We start from the raw sequence: 24,927 nt of genomic DNA on the forward strand, positions 1-24,927 counted from the left end.
GCACATGTGCGGGCTTGCCCCTGAGTCCCGCTGCTGCGTCCATTGACACAGACAGTGGGATTTGGCCCCACTCCCGTGTCACAGCTTTTGATCCACAATCTGTCCAATGAGGAGAGCGACAGTGACTGGAGCTGCTGCACTTGTGCACCTGGCTGGATTGGATGGGGCTCAGGTAAGAAAAAGGGGGGCTCTTGGGGGGAGCTGCAGCACAGAAGGTTTTTCACCTTAAGGCTTTAAAGTGGTCTAAAACCACAGACATAAAATTTGAACAAAGCATATTCTCTATATTGTGTGTTTGTCTCAATTAAGAGCACTAAGTGTCATTTCTGTCTGCTGACTTTTTCTAAGTGACTTCTTAAAAATTTTCCTGACACCAAGAGAAAAATGGTGCCAGGGGAGGGACCGCCAGCTGATTGACAGCCTCGTTCCTGTGAGCTGTGTGAAGGGGGGTGTGTCTCTTCACTGAGCTGTGCAGAATGTGATTTTGGCTCTCCGCCCCCTTTTTTTTTTTTTTCTAAACTCCTCAGACAAGCTTTATAAATTTTGCACTTTGAAAGTATGTGGTGAAGAGAGGACTGCAGACAAACAGGTGCATTTGTTTAATCTCTGTGTATCACTTGAGGCCAGTCACTTCACTAGGTATATGTGAGGGTTTACAACTAACTTTATTTCAAGTGTAATAAGTGACATCTCATTGATGTCACTGTACAATAGTGTGGTGCACTGCTGTACAATGACTTGTGATCCTGTACGCGGCAATAAAATACAGCATGTCTGCATTGTATTGCAGCTCACTGCAGTGCGGCTCTGGGGTGCATCACAATGAATAGGACACATAGAAAACAATAGTTTTCTTCCAGTGTGGTAAAGCGTCAATCACTGCACTATATGTGAACTGGCCCTTAGTCTGTACCAGTGGCGGAACTTCCAGGGTTGCAGCAGTTACACTTGCGACTGGGCCCTGGAGTTTCGCCACTGTGGTGGGGGTGGGGGGGGGGGGGTGTGGCTCCAGGGTTGCTGGCTGCAGCTATGAGCAGAGAGTGTCTATTACTCTCTCTATCTAACACTGCTCAGACCTGCATGGACAGGAGAGGTCCTACCCACATTCCAATCCCGGTAGCTCTGTGCCTCACAAAGGGAAAGTCCAAAAGCCTGCAGGTAGATAGTGGAGGAAAGGCCAGCATGTACCATGGATGCTGCAACCCTCCACAGGGGATCCACAGGTCTCCAGGACAGCCAATCTCCTTCCTAATCAAACATCTCAGTGATTGAAAACAAAGCAGCACACAGGTATGTCAGTCATTGAGGGGACTGAAGAGAGAGTGTGTTGTCACCGCCAGAGCCCCTCTACCAACACAGAAGCCCACTGGGATTTCCCTGGGACAGTGCACTACAAGTCCCAACATGCTATGCCAACCTATGTGTATGTATAGCACAGGCTAGTAGGCCTTTCTGCTGACCACCATGGTGGAACTCCAGGACCCAAGCTTACAAGTATGTTGAGTGAAGCATCGCTCTCTTATCTCGCCAGCCTCTGAGCACACTAATGTAAGGGATAACTCTGGACTGTAATGTAAAGGGGGACTCAGATGTAAGTGGAGGCTTTGGTGAGCATAGACCCCCCCCCCCCCCCTTACATCAGAGTTGCCCTTTACATTATCGAATCCACAGAGCTCCCCCTTAGGGCCCTTTCACATGGCCGGACTCTGCCAAGCAAATCCGCCTACTTAGAGGGGGATTTCTCTGCTGATCCTGAGCAGGTGGATGTCAGGTCTGTGTTGGCTCTACTTGTGCAGAGTGGACATGGACACAGCCCACTGCTCTCTATGGGCCAATCTGCTAGATGGATAGTGAATGGATCCCCATTCATCTGTTTTCATTGGATCTGAGGCAGGTAGGTGTAAATGCACACATGCCTGTTTACACTTCCGCCGCCCCATACAAAACAATGGGTGGTCCAATCGGTTTGCACTTGTAAAAGGGCCCTTACAGTGCAAGTGGAAATTCTGGGAACCCTGATTAAAGGGGAAAGCTGGGGATGATGATGTAAGTGGGGGCTTCTTATCAGGGACCTTCTTATATCAGAGTCTGCGGTTTCCCCCTTGCATCAGAGTTCTCACTGTCCTTCATTAAATCAAAGTCCTCAGAGTCCCCCCTTACAGTGTAAGGAGACTCTGCAAGTTCACATGTAAAAGGGAAATTGGACTCTTTTTGAATAACAAACATGTCATACTTCCACTGTGCAGTTCGTTTTGCACAGAGTGGCCCCAATCCTCGATTGGGGTCCCCTGGCGGCGCTGGTAGCTCCTCCTTGCATCGTATAACCCCCTAGGAGAAGCGCTCTCCCAGTGGGTTACCTTGCGGGCACACTCCTGAGTCCAGCATTTGTGTCCACAGACGCACAATGCCAGACTCGGTCCCATCGACCGGGTCATTGGATTTGATTGACAGCAGTGGGAGCCAATGGCTATGCTGCCATCAATCTATCCAATCAATCAAGATCTGAGACAACGTGCAGAGGGGAAGAATGTGTCTCTGGCATGGGAATTATGGGACTCGTGAGTAAAATGGGGGGCCGGTCAGTGTCCAGAAGTTTTTTTCATCTTAAAGAGGGAGTCCGCCGGGACTCCGCGTTTTTTTTTTTTTTTTTTTTTTTTTAAAGCCAGCAGCTACATATACTGCAGCTGCTGACTTTTAAAATAGTGACACTTACCTGTCCAGCGCGCCCGCGATGTCGGCACCCGAAGCCGATCTGTCGATCGTCTCTCGGGTGCTGCCGCCGCCATCTTGGGTACGGGAATCAGGAAGTGGAGCCTTTCGGCTTCATTTCCCGGTTCCCTACTGCGCATGCGCGAGTCGCACTGCGCAATAAGGATGGACCCGCTGCCTCTGGGATCTGTGTGTTTCCCAGCAGGCAGCGGGGGACTTTCGGAAAGGGGCGTAATCTACGCCCCTTTCCGCAGAGAGCTATCCTGGAAGTGGGTGCAGATACCTGTACTGTACAGGTACCTGCACCCCTCTCCCCCCTGAAAGGTGCCACTTTAGGGTGGACCTCCGCTTTAATGCATAGAATTGTTATATAATCACAAAATATATGTATAGTATATGCCACAAAAAGAATTTGTTGTGCTCTGCTGAAGTCCTGGGGTTTGGCCTGAAGAAAAGGTGGCAACCCTACCCAAGATGTCATGAAGGGGTCCTATTGCAGGACCATAATCAATGGGAGAAAAAGACCCTAGGATCATTGGAAAGGGCCCCGGGATCAGAGGTCAGGGGGGGCCTTCATGGTTCCTTGAACCTGGGCCCTGAAGGTTCTAGTTATGCCTCTGGTCTGTACAGATCTGAACACAGATTCTTATGCCCATAAGCCTGAGGTTCTTATACAACAAAGCTCTGTAACTACAAGTCCCAGCACATCTCTGGAGAGCACCAATGTACATAATCCTGAGATGATCTCCATTGTCCTTCTATAGACACAGAACTGTAGTGATCCTTCCATCCAGAGCACAGCTCCCTCCTCACACAGCACTCTACTATTACTAGATTGTCCTCCCCGGGCCGCCGTACTTCTCTCCTCCCCAATACACTCTGCTAGACTGCGAGCAATCTGTGCCCGGCTGGAGGAGGAGGAGGAGGAGGAGGAGGAGGAGGATGTGTGCGGGGACTGTGCATGGATCCGGAGGATGACACTCACTGATCGCTCCAGGGGAACACTGGCTGCATGCTGACTGATGTCTGCCATGGATGCAATGTAAGTATAGATGGGGGGGGGTGTCTGTGTCCTGTATGTCTGTCATAGACTCAGAGATGTCATCCCACAACTGTGCTCATCACAACAATGTGGGGCCACAGCTGGACTTTAAATCCCCCCCATCCTCTGTTTATTTGTGGATGACAACTTCTGTTCCTCATTACTAGGTATGTGTTTCCTTCATTGTGCTCTTTGTGACTGTGATCATGGCTTTATCATTTATATACAGTGTCTATGATCATTGCATTATACTGTTATATACATTGACTATCATTTATATATGACCACTGCATTGCACTGTTATATACAGTGATTAAGATCATGGCTTCATACTCCACCCCCTTTTTATTTTTTTTTAAATATACATTTATATACGCTTACTGTGATCTCTGCATTGTATTTTGTTATATACAGTGACTATGATCATGGCTTTGTACTCTTATATACAGTGACTATGATCATGGCTTTGTACTCTTATATACAGTGACTATGATTGTGGCTTTGTACTCTTATATACAGTGACTATGATCGTGGCTTTGTACTCTTATATACAGTGACTATGATCGTGGCTTTGTACACTTTTATATACAGTGACTATGATTGTGGCTTTGTACTCTTATATACAGTGACTATGATTGTGGCTTTGTACTCTTATATACAGTGACTATGATTGTGGCTTTGTACTCTTATATACAGTGACTATGATCGTGGCTTTGTACTCTTATATACAGTGACTATGATCGTGGCTTTGTACACTTTTATATACAGTGACTATGATTGTGGCTTTGTACTCTTATATACAGTGACTATGATTGTGGCTTTGTACTCTTATATACAGTGACTATGATTGTGGCTTTGTACTCTTATATACAGTGACTATGATTGTGGCTTTGTACTCTTATATACAGTGACTATGATTGTGGCTTTGTACACTTTTATATACAGTGACTATGACCATGGATGGCTTTGTACTCTTATATACAGTGACTATGATTGTGGCTTTGTACTCTTATATACAGTGACTATGACCATGGATGGCTTTGTACTCTGTTATATTCAGTAACCATGTTCTGTGTTCTGCACAGAGTTGCCGTTGGGTGAGTGTGATGTGAGCACACCCTGCTTTGGATAATTTATCCTTTGTGTCTCGGTGTATCTATGGATGCCGGGAGTCAGTTACCTGTTTGTCAATATAGAAAGTGGTAGTGAGTTTATTGAAGGATAGGCAGGCTAGGGGTGATGGTCAGACTGGAGGTGGGCTGGGGGTATGTGGCTGTATTGTGGGCTTAAAGGAAACCTGTCCTGAGAGAGACATGTGGGGGATTTCTGAAATCCTGAAAATGCTAGTTGCCTGGTGTTCTTTCCAAACTACAGACTTATTATTGAACTGACTGAAATTTGAGCAGTCTGTGGCCCAGTCGGCTCCCTCCTGCCTGATATCCCTTGAGTGAAAAATGGACAAACGGCGGTTAATTGTAATGTGGTGCAGCTGTTGTAGTGCTGGCTGTCAGAATACAAAACCCACAGTGGGAGATTTGTCTATCCACATTGCAAAACATGGACTGAGGAACCCATTGGATTTTTTTCCTCTAACCTATGTGTGTATGGCTAACCTTAAAGTGGTAGTAAAGTCTGCTTTTTCACTTGTACCCATTGGTAAGACTATAATAAGGCGTATTGGGCCCTGTTCAAATGGGACAGTTTTATCCATGCCCCATGCAGGCCTGTGTATACCAGCACAGGGCCACATGGGTGTTCCAAGCATCCCTGTGCCAGCAGTACCCTTGGCTGTCTATTGGGATGCAGCAGCTGCCTGGACACAGCTGCTGCTCCCAATATGACATCCGTATGGATGCAGGTGCGTGTCCCTGAACTCACTCCGGGTGTACTTCTTGTACTACTTGTGTTGACGCCACATTGGGAGCAGCAGCTGCATCCCAATAGACAGCTATTGGATGGCAGAAAAAGCGATGCACATAACGCCTGTGCATCTGTGTGCCAGTAAAACACTTCCCTGTGTGGGGCACAGATCAAATCACCTCTGTGAACCAAGCCTTAGGCACGCCATACGTTATGCAAAGTTTGAAAATTGCTGGATTCCCACAACATTTTTGATGGGGAAATCCGTCCCGCTACACCACTGTATTCTGACAGCAGGAGTTTTCCCAGCTGTCAGACTACAATGATCACTGCCAGCAGTTGTAGCCACCAGCATTGATCAAATGAAAAAACCCAGACAGGCTGGGTGTTCTAAAGTCGACCAATGTGGAAGTGGCCCAAAATTTGATCCGTCAGTGACCGGCATTACTTTCTAGGCTAGGTCCACATATGTCCAGTGCAAATTTCCCTGCGAATTTCCAAAGCAGCTGTTCAGCAGTTAAGCTGTGATTTAGATGTAGTTCAGATGAAAATTCTTGAAACCATTACCCACTGGCATTTTTAACGTTACCTGGTTGTTAAGAAGCGGCCTGGGATGCCGGCTGCCTCTTCCTTAACAACGGATGTAAAACAAAACATTGTCTGCAATAAAAAAAATTGTGGAGAAGAAGAAAAAAAAAAGGCATAGGGGTTGTGGGGAAGAGGCCCCACAACCCCTAAACCCCTATGCTGTGGTGCAGAGTCTGGTCTGGATTTTGAGTGGGCCCCCATGGATTGGTAAGGGTGGGGGCTGTGGTATGAAATGAACCCCCCCCCCCACACACACACACGTTTTTTCGTATCAAATCCGTGTTCATAAATGATCAGATGTGTGAATCAGATGCATTCCCATAGAAGGCAATGAGCCCGGAATTCACATCTGAGCCACACCACAGTCCATCCTCAGCGCACAGGACTTTTAAAATTTGCAGCGAATTTGCACTGCCGCTGCACCGCAGTCACTCGGACCCTGTATTGTACAGCTATTCCTCAGCACATATTATACACCCCTCGGTCTACTGCTGAAAACTGTGATATTGTGCTTTGTGTTGACTTAGAACGGTCATTTTGAATGATCTGTCAGTATATCACAGTGTAGATAAAAACAAGAACCTCTTCCTTCCCAGTGCAGGACTTCATATTTGTGTTATAACCCAGGTGTGTCATGCTGCACAGTACATGTGCAAATATATTGGGGTGCGTTTTGTCGCAATGTATGTGCTCAAATCCGGCCTTTAAAAGATGCGCTTGTCCTTTTAAATGATTAACATGTGCCAGTTTAAGTTTTGTCTCCTAGGTCTGTGATCTTTTTATGTGTTTTTCAGTGAAAACCAAGTCTTGTTTCCTCCTGGAAAAGAGAACGATGATTCAGAGAAGTTTCCCAGAATAGGAAGTCTTTGCAGCTCACTGTGTGATCATTGCTTATACCCTAACATGCCTACAGACATGACATAGGTTCACCTAGTTCATAAAAAATCACGAAGGCACAAGTTAAATAGCTCCAAGGAACTATTTGCTCATTTTAATCAGGGTGGATAAAAAACAATGATTTAAAAATCAGATTTTTATTTTATTTTTTAATCAAATTTAGTTATTTAATGCTTTTGGAGTAAAAATCGATCTAAAGATGGCTTTCTATTTAGGATACATTAACCACTTAAAGACCAGGCCTCTTTTTCAGATTCGGTGTTTACATGTTTAACCACTTGCTTACTGGGCACTTAAACCCCCCTCAGTCCCAGACCAATTTTCAGCTTTCAGCGCTGATGCACTTTGAATGACAATTGCGCGGGCATACAACACTGTACCCAAATGAAATTTTTATCATTTTTTTCCCACAAATAGAGCTTTCTTTTAGTGGTATTTAGTTACAGCTCGGAGTTTAATTTTTTGCTAAACAAACAAAAAAAGATGCAAAAAATAATAAAAAATCATGTTTTAATAGTTTGTTATAAAATTTTGCAAACGGGTAATTTTTCTCCTTCATTGAAGTGCGCTGATTAGGCGGCACTGATGGGCTGCATTGGTGGGCACTGATGGGCTGCATTGGTGGGCACTGATGGGCTGCATTGGTGGGCACTGATGGGCTGCATTGGTGGGCACTGATGGGCTGCATTGGTGGGCACTGATGGGCTGCACTGATAGGCATAGTTAAGGCTGCATTGGTGGGCACAGATAAGGCGGCACCGATGGGCAAAGATGGGCACAGATAAGATGGGCACAGATAAGATGGGCACGGATGGGTGGCACGGATGGGTGGCACGGATGGGCACTGATAGGTACCACTGATAGGTACCACTGATAGGTGGCTCTGATAGGTGGCTCTGATAGGTGGCTCTGATAGGTGGCTCTGATAGGTGGCTCTGATAGGTGGCTCTGATAGGTGGCTCTGATAGGTGGCTCTGATAGGTGGCTCTGATGGGCGGCACTGCTGGGCACTGATGGGCGGCACTGGGGTGCAGCACCTTTGAGGCAGACTGTGGGTGGCACTGTGGGCACTGCTGGGTGGCACTGACGGGGGGCACTTACTTTTTATTAGGGTGGCACTGCAGGGGGCAGGTGGGCACTGGCAGGGGGCAGGTGGGCGCTTGCATTGCTGGCCGTGATCGGGACTGATGGTGACAGCGCGAGGAGGAATACTAGCCGATTACCGGCTCCGTTATGTCACCTGATCAGCTGTCATTGGCTGACAGCTGATCACGTGATAAGGGGTCGGGATCGACCCCTTGCACGGATCGGTGATCAGGCGAGTCTCATGGACTCGCCGATCACAGAGCGCGCCGCGCGCGCCCCTCAGGGGGCGCGCAAGCCGCTCGTACACGGGACTACGTCAATAGACGTAGTCCCGGAAAAGGAGATCCGCGCTGTAGCCGTCATTTGGCTATAGCGCGGATCTCAAGTGGTTAAAACTGTTTTGTTTTTTTACTAGAAAATTACTTAGAACCCCCAAACATTATATAACACCCTAGAGAATAAAATGGCGGTCATTGCAATATTTTTTTTCACACCGTATTTGCGCAGCAGTCTTACAAGCGCACTTTTTGGGGAAAAAAATTCACTTTTTTTAATAAAAAAATAAGTAGCCCAATTTTTCTTATATTGTGAAAGAGAACGTTTACAGTAAATTGATACCCAACATGTCACGCTTCAAAATTGCACCCGCTTGTGGAATGGCGTTAAACTTTTACCCTCAAAAATCTCCATAAGTGACATTTAAAAAATTCTACAGGTTGCATGTTTTATGTTAGAGGAGGTCTAGGGCTAGAATTATTGCTCTCGCTCTACCGATCGCGACAATACCTCACGTGTGGTTTGACTATCATTTTCATATGCGGGCACTACTCACATGCGTTCACTTTTATTCCTATTACAAGGAATGTAAACATCCCTTGTAATAGAGAAAAAAAACATGACAGGTCCTCTTAAATATGAGATCTGGGGTCAAAATGTCCTCAGATCTCATATTTGGACTTAAATGCAATAAAAAAAAAAAAAAAGTGCCTTTTAAGAGGTATGGACGGAAGTGATGTTTTGACGTTGTTTCTGCCCTGCTATGGTATAGAGACAGGTGGGGGCCATCTTAGCCTCACTCGTCTCCATACCACAGAGAAGGCAGGTCCCGATCACCTCCGCTGCTACCGACAGCTCCGGTAAGCGGCGGCGGGAGGGGGGGTGGCACCTCTCCCGCCACAGAGACCACCATTATCTTTCACACGACCGGCGTCTGAAGAGATGGATATCTTGGTTGTGGCAGCAGCTGCTGCCGTTACCGAGATATCCCTCTTCAAAAAATAGATGTACATCGTCGTGCGTCGGTCGTAAAGTGGTTAATAATTTAGTTTATTCGGCATATGTATAGCAGGATATCTGTGCTGAAACCCAGCATGAAAATGGAGTTTTGTTATGTAACATGAGGCAGTATATTCTGCAATATTTACATTTTTGGTAGACCCACTCAATGAATGCAAGCTGAGATGACATGCACTGCATTCACACAATGTCACAGTAACCATGAGATAAAACAAAGTTCAGGAATATCCATTTATCCAGTTGTTTTGCAAATCTATGTACACTACAAACTGTATGATTGAACCGGTTGTGATATCGCTGTTTTACTAACCAGGGCAGCTTATTATTCTAAATAGGAAACCTTCATTTTGTTTGCAAATATTAAAGATTCTATCTACCAGCAAGAAGAAGTCATTTTAGAGCACCTGTCATTTCAGATCCATCATTGCAGTGCCTGTTAGCGGGCATCCACTCACCTGCTACCGCCACGTCCCGCACCTTGTTGTGTCACTGCCACATCACCAGCTATCCCATTAAAGTGATTGGGACTGTCGGTGAGTCAACAGCGGGTCAGAAGAGGAGCACTTGCGGGACAGAGATGACAGTTACTCTTTAAACATTATGCTTTAAATTGAGTTGCGTTAGATCAAGCCTTTTTACTAATGATTTAAATCAACTTGATTTTAATCAAATCCACCCTGCTTTTAATGCTGTCAGAGCATGGGACGGTGGTTCTGTTACAGCCCATGTTCTCTCCAGGCATACCAACATGTCCCCTGGCAAAGCTGAGAAATGGGGAGACCTCAGCATTGAACAATCTAAGACCCCTTTCACACTGAGCCGTCAGCGGTAAATCTGCGCTTTTTTTAGCGCCACTTTACCGTCGTTTTAGTGGCGCTATTCGGCCGCTAGCGGGGGAGTTTTAACCCCTCCACTAGCAGCTGAAAAGGGGTTAAATCCACCCGTAAAAACGCAGCCGCTATGGCAGCGCTGCCACATTGATTTCAATGGGGAGCAGCTGTGAGTTCACCGCTCCAAAGAAGCTGCTGGCAGGACTTTTTCTGAAGCCCTGACAGCACACCGCTCCAGTGTGAAAGCCCTCAGGCTTTCACACTGGAGTGAATGGAGCAGCTATTAGGGCGTTTTGCAGGTGCTATTTTTAACGCTATAGTGCCTGCAGAATGCTCCAGTGTGAAAGGGGTCTAATAGAAAAAAATTTTCTTTTTTCGTTATTGTGAGATCTGTTCCCATTCTCCCAAGGGGGAGTACCCCTCTAAATCTAGTCATCGATAGATCAAAACTTCATCCAATTCCAATTCTGTCTAAGAGGATGGTTGGAAAACTTAAATTCGATCAGCGGCTGAAGCCAATTGGCTGCAGTGCTTGATCAGTGTATTCCACGCTGTAAGAATACGTTAGCACAGCAGGGAGGATTTCTCCACCCACCTAGCTTGTGTCGATGGGGTAAGGCCTCTTGCACACCATACTCCTGTTTGAGCATCTACTTTTTTCTGATATTTTTTTTTTTTTTTTACGTTTTTTTTTTTTGTATATATTTGCACGCATTTTCACGCACAGAAACGTATTCTCAGGTTTTCGTTCTGTGCAGTAGGTAAATGGACTTTTGCGCACATTTGTGCGCATGAGGCGTAAATTACTGACCAAAAATGCTGATTTTTCTATATATTTTTTTTTTTTTATTGAATTATTATTATTATATTTATTATTATTTTTATTATACAGGATTTATATAGCGCCAACAGTTTGCGCAGAGCTTTACAACACGAGGGCAGACAGTACAGTTACAATACAAATCAATACAGGAGGGACTAGAGGACCCTGCTTTTTAGAGTTTACAATCTAGAAGGGAGGGTCAAGTTGAAACAAAAGGTAATAACTGCGGGGGACAAAAGGTAATAACTGCGGGGAAATAATGCACAGTGCTTGTTTACACGCCTGTGTGCATACGCACATTACAATCAATGGGCTGTATTTTAGCTCAGTAAAAGGAGAAAAAAAAATCTGTAATTAGCTTTTCCAAGCTGACCTTACACTTTTTTTTTTTTTTTTTTTTTCTTTGATCAGCCCATTTCTGACAAAAAAAAAAAAAAAATACCCATCTGTGCTCAGCCCAAGGGCCTTCTGCCCTAGCGTTTGCACCATCAAAAGCAGGTCGGCAACAATCGTTCTCATATTTCTTTCCTGACGGGTTTCCTTTTAAGTAAGCCTTATCAATTTTATAGGCCTCTTGCACACGGATGGATAGAATCAATTACTGATGTTTATATACAGGATCTTGCTATAAGATGCTGGTCAGAAGAGCCTGAGCAAAAATTGTAGGTTATGTTCTGTAAAGAATGTGCATATATACCTGTAGATGTGCGTATGTATATACATGCACAAAGTTCTTCTCCATCCTATCCTAGGTGCCAGTGTTGCATATAAATTTTGTATGTTTTTTTTTGTTTGTTTTGTTTTTGTTTTTTTACTTTAAACATGTCTTTTTTTATTTTTTTTTATTTTTAGTGCCCTGAACGCATAGCTGCATTACATACCTTCACACAGCTGTATGGGGTGTCCCCAAGGCCAGGTTCTCATTAGTGCGAGTGTGGGAATGCGTGTAAAATGCAGCCATACACAAACTGGTGCACTGAAAAATTAAGTGCATTTTCTGCCACGGGCAAAGTCATGGTGCCAATGCACTGTGTGGTTTCTGTGCGGCTGTGTTTTAAAAAAAGGTGCCAGGAACCTTTTTTCTGCATGGAAATGCAGGCACCACAGCCCATTCAAATGAATGGGCTGTGGTGCCTGCACAAACACGGCATGCATTACTGCGCTTATGTAAACCTAGCCTTAAGCCAGCCACAGAGGAAGCAATTTTATTTCCTGTAACCACGAGTTGCAGGAAAGAAATTCACTTGTTTTCCCCCACCAACACCGTTATGTTGGTGGGGGAATCTCTTCTGCAGAGCCATTATTTTCTTCCAGCAGGGGAAGCCATGTCTGCCCAGAGAACACAGTGATTATTTCTAGCAGTTGCAGTAGCCGCTGGAAATAATCGGATGTAAAATCTGACAGGCTGGTTGTACCTACAATACAAGTGTCGCGCTATTCTCTGCACCGAATTATGTCCAGTGCATAATGTTATATAAACAGATTTATACATATAAGATGTGTTTCCTATCACGTGCGTACACTGAAGTGCTACAAAAATAATATACAGTGCATATTAATTTCAAATAAACAAACTTTTAAACATATTATAATGTTACTGTCCGGTGCGTGCACTTATGTGCTCAAATATGCAAGTCCATCAATATGTGTCCTTGGGGACTTTCAATAAAAGTAGATCCTTGTGATGGTGCTTCAAATGTATTCAAAGTGCCAACACTATCATGCCCCTCACCTGTTGTTATCCTCATCTTAGGGTGTGTGACCAAACAATTAAGTTTTGATCAATCAGTGCTTTTGAGCCACCCCAGGGCTCTATGGTATGTGTCATCTTCAGGCTCATGAGCCGTTCTTTGAATCGATCTCCTGCATGTATATGAAAGACAAGCTACATGGTGCTTTATCGTTTAAAACCTCAATTTTATTAAAATATTTATCAGGGTACTCACACATTCAAGGTGCTTACAGTGCACCACTCTGTCGGACAGATCTGCATAAAATCCCAAATGGAGGTGCAGGGCCATTTATTTTATTTGTAGCTGCTCGTCCTAGCAAGGCTGCTGCTGCTGCTGCCTACACCATCCAGTCCTCTCCCCAACGCATGTCGACACAGGGATCACGTCTTCCTCAGGGGGATTGCCATTTGACTGTTAGTAATGGCAAAGTAGTAAGTCTAGTATGTTTGTGGCCATTTTCCTGTAGTCTAAACCTGAACCATCTTATTGTAGTTTGGAGCAGTTGCTACAGTGCCTTGCGAAAGTATTCGGCCCCCTTGAACTTTTCAACCTTTTGCCACATTTCAGGCTTCAAACATAAAGATATAAAATTTTAATTTTTTGTGAAGAATCACCAACAAGTGGAACACAATTGTGAAGTGGAACGAAATCTATTGGATAATTTAAACTTTTTTAGCAAATAAAAAAACTGAAAAGTGGTGCGTGCAAAATTATTCGGCCCCTTTACTTTCAGTGTAGCAAACTCACTCCAGAAGTTCAGCGAGGATCTCTGAATAATCCAATGTTGTCCTAAATGACTGATGGTGATAGAATCCACCTGTGTGTAATCAAGTCTCTGTATAAATGCACCTGCTCTGTGATAGACTCAGGGTTCTGTTGAAAGCGCAGAGAGCATCATGAAGACCAAGGAACACACCAGGCAGGTCCGTAATACTGTTGTGGAGAAGTTTAAAGCCGGATTTGGATATAAAAAGATTTCCCAAGCTTTAAACGTCCCAAGGAGCACCGTGCAAGCAATCATTTTGAAATGGAAGGAGTATCAGACCACTGCAAATCTACCAAGACCTGGCCGTCCCTCTAAACTTTCAGCTCAGACAAGGAGAAGACTGATCAGAGATGCAGCCAAGAGGCCCATGATCACTCTGGATGAACTGCAGAGAACTACAGCTGAGGTGGGAGAGTCTGTCCATAGGATAACAATCAGTCGTACACTGCACAAATCTGGCCTTTATGGAAGAGTGGCAAGAAGAAAGCCATTTCTCAAAGATATCCATAAAAAGTCTCGTCTAAAGTTTGCCACAAACCACCTGGGAGACACACCAAACATGTGGAAGAAGGTGCTCTGGTCAGATGAAACCAAAATCTAACTTTTTGCCCACAATGCAAAACGATATGTTTGGCATAAAAGCAACACAGCTCATCACCCTCAACACACCATCCCCACTGTCAAACATGGTGGTGGCAGCATCATGGTTTGGGCCTGCTTTTATTCAGCAGGGACAGGGAAGATGGTTAAAATTGAGAGGAAGATGGATGCAGCCAAATACAGGACCATTCTGGATGAAAACCTGTTGTAGTCTGCAAAAAGACCTGAAACTGGGACGGAGATTTATCTTCCAACAAGACAATGATCCCAAACATACAGCAAAATCTACAAAGGAATGGTTCACAAATAAACGTATCCAGGTGTTAGAATGGCCAAGTCAAAGTCCAGACCTGAATCCAATCGAGAATCTGTGGAAAGAGCTGAAAACTGCTGTTCACAAACGCTCTCCATCCAACCTCACTGAGCTCGATATGTTTTGCAAGGAAGAATGGGCAAGAATTTCAGTCTCTCGATGTGCAAAACTGATAGAGACATACCCCAAGCGACTTGCAGCTGTAATCGCAGCAAAAGGTGGCTCTACAAAGTATTAACGCAAGGGGGCCGAATAATTTTGCACGCCCCACTTTTCATTTTTTTATTAGTTAAAAAAGTTTCAAAAATCCAATAGATTTCGTTCCACTTCACAATTGTGTCCCACTTGTTGGTGATTCTTCACAAAAAATAAAAATTTTATATCTTTATGTTTTGAAGCCTGAAATGTGGCAAAAGGTTGAAAAGTTCAAGGGGGCCGAATACTTTCGCAAGACACTGTATGTATGCCGTACACACTCTAATATTTATGTACTAATGGGCTAATAATAAACTAATGTATGGATGGTGTAGAAAACAGTAATGCGCCTCCATGGGCTATACATTAACATAGTGCAAATTAAAATCCTATACCAGTGATGGCGAACCTTGGCACTCCAGATGTTTTGAAACTACATTTCCCATGATGCTCAACTATACTGCAGAGTGCATGAGCATCATGGGAAATGTAGTTCCAAAACATCTGGGGTGCCAAGGTTCGCCATCACTGTCCTATACAAACAATCAAGTTAAAGCAATCTGCTAAATTGCATTGCTAAAACAGCCGATCACTTGGTGTGACCCAATTATGAAAACTGTGTTGTAACTCTATACCTAAACCAGGCTGGTTCTACCTAAGTTAATTGATCAACTTGGGTACATTCAGCCTTGCCCATACATGGTTTGAATTTTGGGTGAACCGGACAAGATCTGAACTGTCTATGGCTGACTTTAGACAACAATGCGCCTGTGTTCAGATCTGTAGTAAAAACACTACATGGCTACAAACACTGCATCTTTTTTGTGTAATAGACCTTCTTTATTGAAATGCCAATTGGTTGTCTTTTGGAATGGACAATACCCTGTAGAAGGCCAAATGGAATGTCTGTGAGACCTTTGGATACTAAAGTACTGTGTACACAGAGAGTGACTTGACTGTGTTTATCCAAGGATACAGTACTGTTTGTGCAGGGCCATGGGTAACGCACAGAGGCTCGGGCTCATTGTGTACAATCAAATTTCATACTTGGCAAACAAGATAGGACAGCTACGGCAGGACATAATATGCGTGTGTGTGGTCTGCTTATTATTCATTATTTACTGTGATCTCTGATAAGGGATAGCTGAGATGGCTGTCTTGTTTTCAGGGATGTCCAAGGTCACGTTTCCCAAACAATAGAGGACTGGTCTGTACGCTGGGATCCGTTTCAGCTTTGCGGTTGTGTTCTTTGTTAGCAGTGCTCTCAGTTCATTATAAACTGTAGTATTTGTCTTTGCCAAAATTTCAAATATGATGCAAGAAGATATAAAAGGGCAACTTCACTCCAAAATGTTGTTTCAGTCTTGAGTGGGCAGCACTGAGACACCAGTACTAGCATTTTGTTACCCATTGTTCTCGTACAGGACATTATACTAGGTATCATTCTCTGGCTGGAAAACTCCTCAACTGTATTTATTTTAGATTATTTAATTTGCATATTTAACACCCAGTGTTTTATGTGTATATAAAAAGCAATTTAGTCCCCACATAGCAAAGAAATCGTTGTGGAAGGGTGACCCCGTCATGGTATTATGTGCAACTGGAATTTATTTTTGAGGAGATATAAAAGTTGGAATCTTCAAAAGATAATAGTCCATTGGCAATGCAAACTTATAATTATAGTTTTAGGTGTAGCTATTAATGTACAGCTGACCTTCCCTATATAAAACTCAGTAGGTGTTTTCACACCTCCTCGGGTAGTAGTCCAAAAATCGGACTGATTAGAAATTTTATTTTTACCCACTGTTGGTTGTGTTGGCAAACGTATTGCTAGAAAATAGAAAAAAAAAAAATAACTAAAATCCTTCAAGCTGAACTCCAAGGAAAGGTAAATGCTCATTTAGGTCTAGGAGAGCAAAGTTTTACCATTACCTCCAGGTTGTAAGAGCGATCTTTGCAGCCTCCTCTCCTCTATGGTCCTGCAGTTGCATGTCCTCTGATGTCATCAGGCCCAGTACAGAACCCACACCCTGCATCGGACATGAGTGCCAAGGAACGCATGGGGTAGAGGAGAGCGCGGGCTGCCTGGGCAAATGGAGGGCCGAGTAACTAAAACCCCCCCCTCCCCCCTTTTTTTTTTTTTTTTTTTTTTTTTTTTTTTTTTTTTGGGCTCCCTACATATAAACAGATATTTAACCCCTGCAGTGTGGAGGCAGCTCCACTACATGGAAGTCTTTTTTTTTCATATAGTTCTCTTCTTTATTTTTATTTATAAGTAGAGCCCCAGCAAAAGATTTTTATTGGGGAAGTTCTGCTCACGTCTCTCCAAAGATGTGACAGACTGTGAAAAGTTCTTGCTTTGACAATTGTCACTGGAAAAGGTGTCCTATAGGAGCAGTGCCCAGGGAAAAGATGGCAAATGGTAACCTCCCTTCCACTCTCGGGAGTATGGTGCTAATTGGGGCAAGTTTGTGACATTGTTACCAAAAAACTGCCTATGCATATAAGAGGCGTTTGTCGATTTAAAAATAAACTGAGCAGTTTTGACTAAAATAATTCCATTGTTATAGCTGTAGGCCATTTACGTACCTTTTTAAAGCCTGACTGGAATAGTCTCGGGATGTTGCTAGGATGCTGTTACGAGAGACCTTGTCCTTACTGGTCCACCATCATAGGAGCAAGCTCTCAAATGCTAAACCCAGAGCTATTGCATCAGGGGAGAGAGGGAGCATGTGAGGGGCTTGGATCAGAGAAAAAGTTCACTCCTGTGATGGTGATGGTGGAGGTGAGCAATAATAACTAGGCCTCTATTGGCAACGTCCTGGCAGTATTTCAGTCAGGCTTCTTGTGTTGCATAACTGGCTTACACCTAATAGTAAGGGCAATATTCAACTTTAATCAGAGTTTGTTTTTATCTACAGACACCCTATGTCTGCATAGGAAGGATTTTTTATTTATTTTTGGTAATGGTGAACTAACCCTTTAAATAGTACCAATAGTTATGGTACACTGCAGGGAACTGAAGAGTTTAAAATCTGTGCACAAATAAGGGGTCAACCGTGGTGAAGAGTAAAATGTCCCTGTCTCGGTAATGTGATTGGAAGCCACCAAAATTGTTCGGTGGTCGTACAGTATGTCGGCATCTTGGTTAGGCCGCAATGTAAAAGGGAGAGACCAGACAGATTTTTGTTCTGAAATAGAAATGAGAGTGTATTATTTGAGAAATAATAGCCAAAAATATTTTACAGTGGCTGGATAGTGCAGCTCCAAATGTCAAGCGTGTCGCAACGCGCAAAGGTAAATGAGTTTCTTTGGCTGTGTGTATGTAGTGCTAATTTGCATGCAAAAACCTGTGTTCACAAGCTGCTAGGTGTTGAACCATGATTTGGGGGGTTCTTAAGAGAATAGGGAAGGCCTAGGGCTGAGTTGCCCCCCCACAATCTGTGGACTCGCAGTTCAGACATCCTTCTCAGCATGATATCCTCTGGGAATGAAGGTTGCTTTTCCTTCTCCTCTCTGGCCTGGTAATGGGAGATGGGAAGAAGGGCTGCCTTCACTCCCCAGGGGCACTGTACTGAAACTGAAGTGTGCTCACCGTAGGTGCTGCTTTCTTCTGCCCTCAACAGGCTGCTATTGGAGGGAAGAATGAACAGAATCCCCTACCTACATCAACTATGGAGGCATATGCTCCTTCTGACAGGTGTGATGCTGACGGGAGTGACTCTGCAATCATTATATTCAGTGGAGCACCGGGGAATTGAGTGGCTAAAGCTCCCAGTACACTCGGTTCCACATATTAGCATGGCATCCTGTGCCTAACACCCCCCCCCCCCCTTTTCTTCCCATGTCTTAGCCCTGTGTAGGATGACTCCTGTTTGGGTGATGGCTCTAAAATTAATATCAGGCCCCATGTATGTGAGCTATGCACAGCAGTGATGGTTTAGATTGGACAGGTTTTTCTTTGTCTAAGCGATTGCCACATCTGGGAGACACGGCTTATTCTGTATTCCATTTCACAAAAAGCTGTAGACCTGGAAACAAGTTAAATAAATGATCTGCTGACAGTCATGTCAGTCCTATTGCTTAAAAGCCCTGCCAGTGTTGGAACTGTAAGCCCCCGTTCACACAGGGGCGACGTGACTTGCAGCGCGTCTCACAGACGCGACCTGCACACGATTTCAGCGGCGACTTGCAAAATGACTTCTGTATAGAAGTCAATGCAAGTCGCCTGAAGTCGCCCCGAAAATACTACAGGAACCTTTTTCTAAGTCGGAGCGACTTGAGTCGCTCCTATTAGAACGGTTCCGTAGTACAGAACGGAGCGCGACTTGTCAGGCGGCTAAGTCGCCTGACAAGTCGCGGTAGTGTGAACCGGCACTAAGTTGTTTTAATACTTCCTGAAGGAACGTGACGGAACATGATAAAACAGGTGATTCACTTTCCTGCCATGTGTGTTCCTCATTACCATCTTGTATAGTAAGTTGCTCATGCTTGCGGTATTAAACTATAGCTCAGGTATTTATGGTTCCATAATATTCTGATGAATGCAATCTTGTGAATCTGATTTTTGTGTGCTTGTTATTGGTGAGTGATTCGGCTACCTAATGTGACTACACACTGGCTGATATTTAGCAGATGCTGTTGATGCAAATTCCCTTTAGGCTCCATTCACATATATGTAAATTGGATGCGTTTTGAACTGCATTCGCTTCGCATGACATGTGAATCAAACAGGCTTTCTATGAAGTCGGTTCATATATATGCGATGCAGCGGCAATGCAAATTCACTGCAACTCAAGTCTTGTGTGTTTTCTGAGCACTGTGGTGCGACTCAGAATTCCCGGCTTATTGCCTTCTATGGGAGCGCATCTGAATCGCACATCTGCTCAGTTTTGAAAACAAATTTAATCTGAGAAAGAGCGTGGGGAGCCCCCTTTCGGGTCTGGTATGGAATTTAAGGGGAATCCCCATGATAACATTTAAAAGAAGAAATGGTGCCCCCCCCCCCCAAATTTCATAACAGACCCTTATCTGCGCATGCAGTCAGGCAGGCCAGAAAAAGGGGAGGGGGATAAGCGAGCACCCCCCCGCCCCCTCCTGAACCATAGCAGACAACATGCCCTCAGCATGGGGTGTGATGCTTTTCAAGTGGGGGGGGGCCCTCTGCTTTTTTTTTTTTTTTCTGGAATCATGTCCCCCACCAGCTCTAAGACTGAGAACCGAGTGATCGAAGGCCGCTGATTGCTCAGTTTTCAGTGCTCCCTGAGCAGAGAGCTGGTGACTGTCAGTCAATGATGTCTGCTCGCCCCCCCGTGGAGGGGGTGGGAGCGGCTGGCCCAGGCTCTCAGTGGCTCACTCAGAGGCTGAGCCAGGGTGCTGGTCCAGGCTCCAGGGTGGAGCCCTACTCTATGGTCGAGATCTCTCCATAGCCTGGATTGGCTCTGTGATGCCAGCTGATAGTGGGCATGCAGAACGAACTGCACTCCTGTGATACAGTTTTGGTTGTACTCCTCTCTCCTCCCATTGGCCACCAATGTATAGGACTACTACACTGACTATCAATAAAAGAAGCCACATTTCCACTGTCCACCAATGTAAAGGGCAATACAATTTTCACTGTTTGTGTTTCTTTTATGGCCATTATTATTATTATTATTTGTTCCTTTTTATATAGAGTTAAAAAACTGCTCTGGGTGATTATATATATATATATATATATATATATATATATATATATATATATATATATATATATAATCTCACACACACACACACACACGATACACTACATTTATTTTTTTTATACTTTTATGCATTATTTTATTTACAACTTACTGACCACGCAAATGTGCTATGAGATAGAGATGTGATATAGAGCAGGGGTTCCTGGATACATGAAAATGATTTCAAGGGCTCTATCCTTGGAGATAAGGGAAGGTACACATAGACATCTCTTATGGCTGCTTTTGTTTCTTCAGATTGAAGTGTAAAGTTTTACTTTAGTGTGTGTTAAATGCACACATAAACTATTCATATACTTCACACGATGTGACAAATCTTTTAGTGTCATTGTCAGCACGGTTCATGACTAAGCCTTGAAAAGTGACACATTTTACACATCTGGCCCATTTACGTGTAGACATGGAAAATCTGTCATTCGGGCGTAAAACTGATAAGAAGGTTCTTGGTTTGGGTTCCCACCTCAGTATGTCACAGTTCTAAGTCTGTTTGATCCAGGAAAACGAGAAATAAACCTTCAGATCCATGATACGGCTTTGTGTCCTGCTTTTAGATAAGTTTTCACCTTGGTCAATATGTTAGTAAAGTGGAGAGCAAAGACATCAGACTTCTGAGGATGCTGGCATCTCGACTGTATATTGCCATTTCCCATCACAAAGGAAAAAAAAGTGTCATTTTTTATTTGAAGTATTTAAATGGCATAGACCAGTGATGGCGAACCTTGGCACCCCAGATGTTTTGGAACTACATTTCCCATGATGCTCGACTACACTGAAGAGTGCATGAGCATCATGGGAAATGTAGTTCCAAAACATCTGGGGTGCCAAGGTTCGCCATCACTGGCATAGACCATTCATGCAGCGCTTTTCAAATTGTACTTTTACATCAGTCCCTGCCCTCAAGGAGTTTATAGTCTAAGGTCCCTAACTGCTTACAAGTTCTTTAAGGGCCTATTGACACAATGCGTAATCCGTGGTAAAAGAATCATCTGTGTTTTAATGCATAATTGGCAGTGGGGTATAATGCACGACGGCAGTAGTAAGTAATGCACTGCAGTTCATTGCAATGCACGTGTTGTGCATCTTGGTGTTTTGCATATAAAAAAAAAAATATTCTGGTGTGGTGTTTTTTTTTTTTTTTTTTTGGTGCATTAAATTGTGCTGCCACCCCAATTCAGAATGTACACATCGGTGCAGCACATTTTGGGTTCTATTTTTATATATTAAAATGTAAAAAAAAAAAAACTATCCATCCAGCTGAGCTGTATGTACCTTTTTACGTCTGTGCTAATTTGGCAAAAACCAATGTAATTCAGGCTATTTTCTTCTCTGACTGATTGTTTGTTTGTTTTTTGTTTTTTATGGATGGTAGAAAAATATCACATTATGGCCTCCTAGATGCTCCAGGGAATAGGCAAACAAACACATGTAGCCATTGGTTCCATCCGTTTGCAAATTCCTAAAAACATTCTTTAAAATGTATTACATTGTATGTCCATTCAAAATATACATGTATTTCTCATGTTTCTCAGCACCATCTAGTGGCCATAATGTATTATTTTACTACTGCCCATAATTAAAGAGCATTTTTTCAGAAGAAAAAAAAGCTTAAAGACCTTCTTTCTTGGCCAGTTAGGCGAATGAATGGCTATGCAATTGTTTTACAAATAGGCCTCATTGTGTGAATAAGCCTCTAGACCTGCCATTTACAATCATAAGCTGCGGCTCATTGTCCTTCCATCCTTATGGAGTCCTATATAGTTTCATGTCTGGTGCCACTTTGCAGAGACGGTGGGATGACACCAATGATCTTTTTTTTGCCATCTGTAAAGGTGGCACTCTGACCACCACTTTGAGGGTATTCCTTGCATTGTACCCCGATGTTAGTGGTGTTCTTCCCCCACTAACTCCCAATGCCTTTTACATGATTGTAAAAGGCATCAGCTTGTAAAACAACCTATTCGGTTTAAAAAGGAAATGAAAGGAAAAACATTTGTAGGCAGCTATGCACGGAGCTTCTTAGTGAAAAGCTGTGCGTGGGGGGGTTTCCATACTCTTTAATGTTATCATGGGTTACCCAAGTTCTGAAAATTATTTAATGGGTTCTCCTGGAGTAAAAAGGTTGAGAATAACTGCCCTAGGCTGCACCTCTTTTGGTTATACTAGAGTTCTTATTTATTAAAATAATGCAAAACAAAAAATATGCAATGTAAATGTCCTGCACATTGCAGAAATCGCTATCGCCATGTAGTTTTGCCAGCTTTTAGGGTATTAAAAAAAAAAGCAAATCTTTTTCCACACCTGACTGCAGCTCATAATTATGCAGGCAAAGCTGAACCTACTTGTGAGGGAGAAGAAACTGCTTATATGTAAAAAGGGCACTTCTATCCTCCAAATACAAAGCAGAGTAGAGAGAATGGCCAGGTTTCAGCCCTGCGTCTGGACAGTTGGGAGGAGTGTCCCCAATGTGCATTCATTCACTTGTCTCATGCTGCGTCCCAGCTAACAAAGAAGTGACAGCGCAGCACATGACGGCACTATGTACTGGGAGCTGCTATTTACTGCCTTCATTGTGAAACTGTTATTGTTGCATTTTTCAAATGTGTTGGCAAGCCGGTGCTATCCCCTGTAATCCCTGTGTGTGTCGGCAGAGCACACAGCAAGCACTGCATTGCACTGCCATAAATTTACTGTTCGCCACTCTCTCTCATGCTGGCTGTTCTTTCTGTTATTCCAGGTTGTGAAAATCTGACAGCGATTCCCTCCACCCCACGGCCCATCCTTCTTCTTTTCTACTTGGTAACAAAAGCCCTGGAGCATGGGAAGTCACGGTGGCATCGGCACATGCTGACAGCAGTGGGCTCTCTGCACCTGAGCCCTGAGCCATGTAATAATGCAGCAGGACTGACTGGCAGCACTACGGCCCCTGGGAGGAACTTGTACATTTTTATTTTATTTTTTATTTTTTTATTTATTGCTTTTATTACACAAAGGAATTTTTAACCCCAAATAATGGCAACGATGGAAGCTGGAACAACCATAACCAGTCGCTTGAAAAACCTGCTCCGCTCTCCTTCGATAAAGCTGCGAAGACACAAGCCTGGAGCTAAGAAGGAAGACATTGGCAGCAAGGTGGGTTCATGTGTGTCTGATCTCTGACCTGTTCTCTTGTGTTTTTGTCATATGTCAGTACAGCGATTAAAGGGACTGGATTAACCCCTTCTTCCTTCCCTTTTTTTAATTTTTTTAATTTATTTATTTTTTAAGCTGGATACACATACAATTTTGGTTGTTCGATTTTCTTTAGAGTCGCCTTCAACTATTTTTAGTGCAAGGACCTGCCTGATTGCATACAATTTGAAAGTGTTTCAGTTTGACCTCCATATTTTATGGTTTGGTAAATCTGAAGGGAAGTTGTATAAAAACTGTCTATAGTGTGTAGCCAGCTTAAAACCTGTAAAAGTCTGTTATCTGCTGCTCATATTTAGAGGTAGACAAATGAAAAGTTCATGTAAGCCCAGTAGCCGCTAGGAGAATCTGCAAACAGTTTGTGGGCACCTGACCATCATGTGTGTATGTGCTTCACCACCTCTGCTCTTCTGGGAAGGATTATAAAGACTTTTTTTCTGTGATGCCCATTGAGCCATTTCTGAGGTCAGGTACTGATGTTGAATGAAAAGATATGGCTTGCGATTATTCCAATTCATCCCAGAGGTGTACAGTAGGATTGAGGTCAGGACACCCCAGTTCTCCACACCAAATTGGTCAAAACATGTCTTTACGGAGCTGTATTTAAGTTTACCACACACATTACAACCTGATTGTGTAATCGTGTTTAGATCTACCAACAACTCTGTTGTATAGGGTCTCCAAACTTTTCAAACAAAGTGCCTGTTTACTGTTCTTCAGACTTTAGGGGGGTGCACTGTGGCCATCAGGAGTACAAAGTGTCCCAGTGTCAGTGGATGGAATTTTGCCCCGTCATTTATATCGTTGGGCCCCATTGTTGGTGTCATTGGAAGGAATTGTGCTCCATCATTGGTGTCATTGGGTCTCCTTGTTGGTGTCATTGGAAGGAATTGTGCCCCATATTTGTTGTCATTGTGCCCCATCACTGGTGTCAGTGGAAGGAATTGTGCCCCATCACTGGTGTCAGTGGAAGGAATTGTGCCCCATCACTGGTGTCAGTGGGCTTTATTGTTGGTCTTATTGGGAAGAATTGTGTCCCATCTTTGATGTCATTGGGCCCTGTTCTTGGTGTCATTGAGAGGAATTGCACCCCATCATTGGTGTTATTGGGCCCCATTGCTGGTGTCATTGGGAGAAATTGCACCCCGTCATTGGGAGGAATTGTGTCCCTCATTCATGTTGGTGAATAAAATGGCACCCCAAGGGCCAGATAAAAGGAAGCAAAGGGCTGCGGTTTGGAGACCAGTGGTATAGGGCCTACC

The 24,927-nt window shown here is 43.8% G+C and overlaps 1 protein-coding gene across 3 annotated transcripts in view; it reads left to right on the forward strand.

Moving 5' to 3' along the window:
* Positions 1-3,649: 3,649 nt before the first annotated feature.
* MAPKBP1 (mitogen-activated protein kinase binding protein 1) overlaps positions 3,650-24,927 on the forward strand; it is a 253,694-nt gene continuing 232,416 nt past the window's right edge. For all 3 annotated transcript variants that reach the window (XM_077464526.1, XM_077464529.1, XM_077464528.1), the window contains exons 1-2: positions 3,650-3,751; positions 23,214-23,608. In XM_077464526.1, the coding sequence (XP_077320652.1) occupies positions 23,489-23,608 (120 nt within the window). In that variant the 5' untranslated portion in view covers positions 3,650-3,751; positions 23,214-23,488. The remainder of the gene's footprint in view (positions 3,752-23,213; positions 23,609-24,927) is intronic.

This window comes from Lithobates pipiens, unplaced genomic scaffold (genome assembly GCF_037356315.1).
Source record: "Lithobates pipiens isolate NorthernLeopardFrog02 unplaced genomic scaffold, aLitPip1_a1.2 Scaffold_30, whole genome shotgun sequence".
Classification (NCBI taxonomy): Eukaryota; Metazoa; Chordata; class Amphibia; order Anura; family Ranidae; genus Lithobates; species Lithobates pipiens.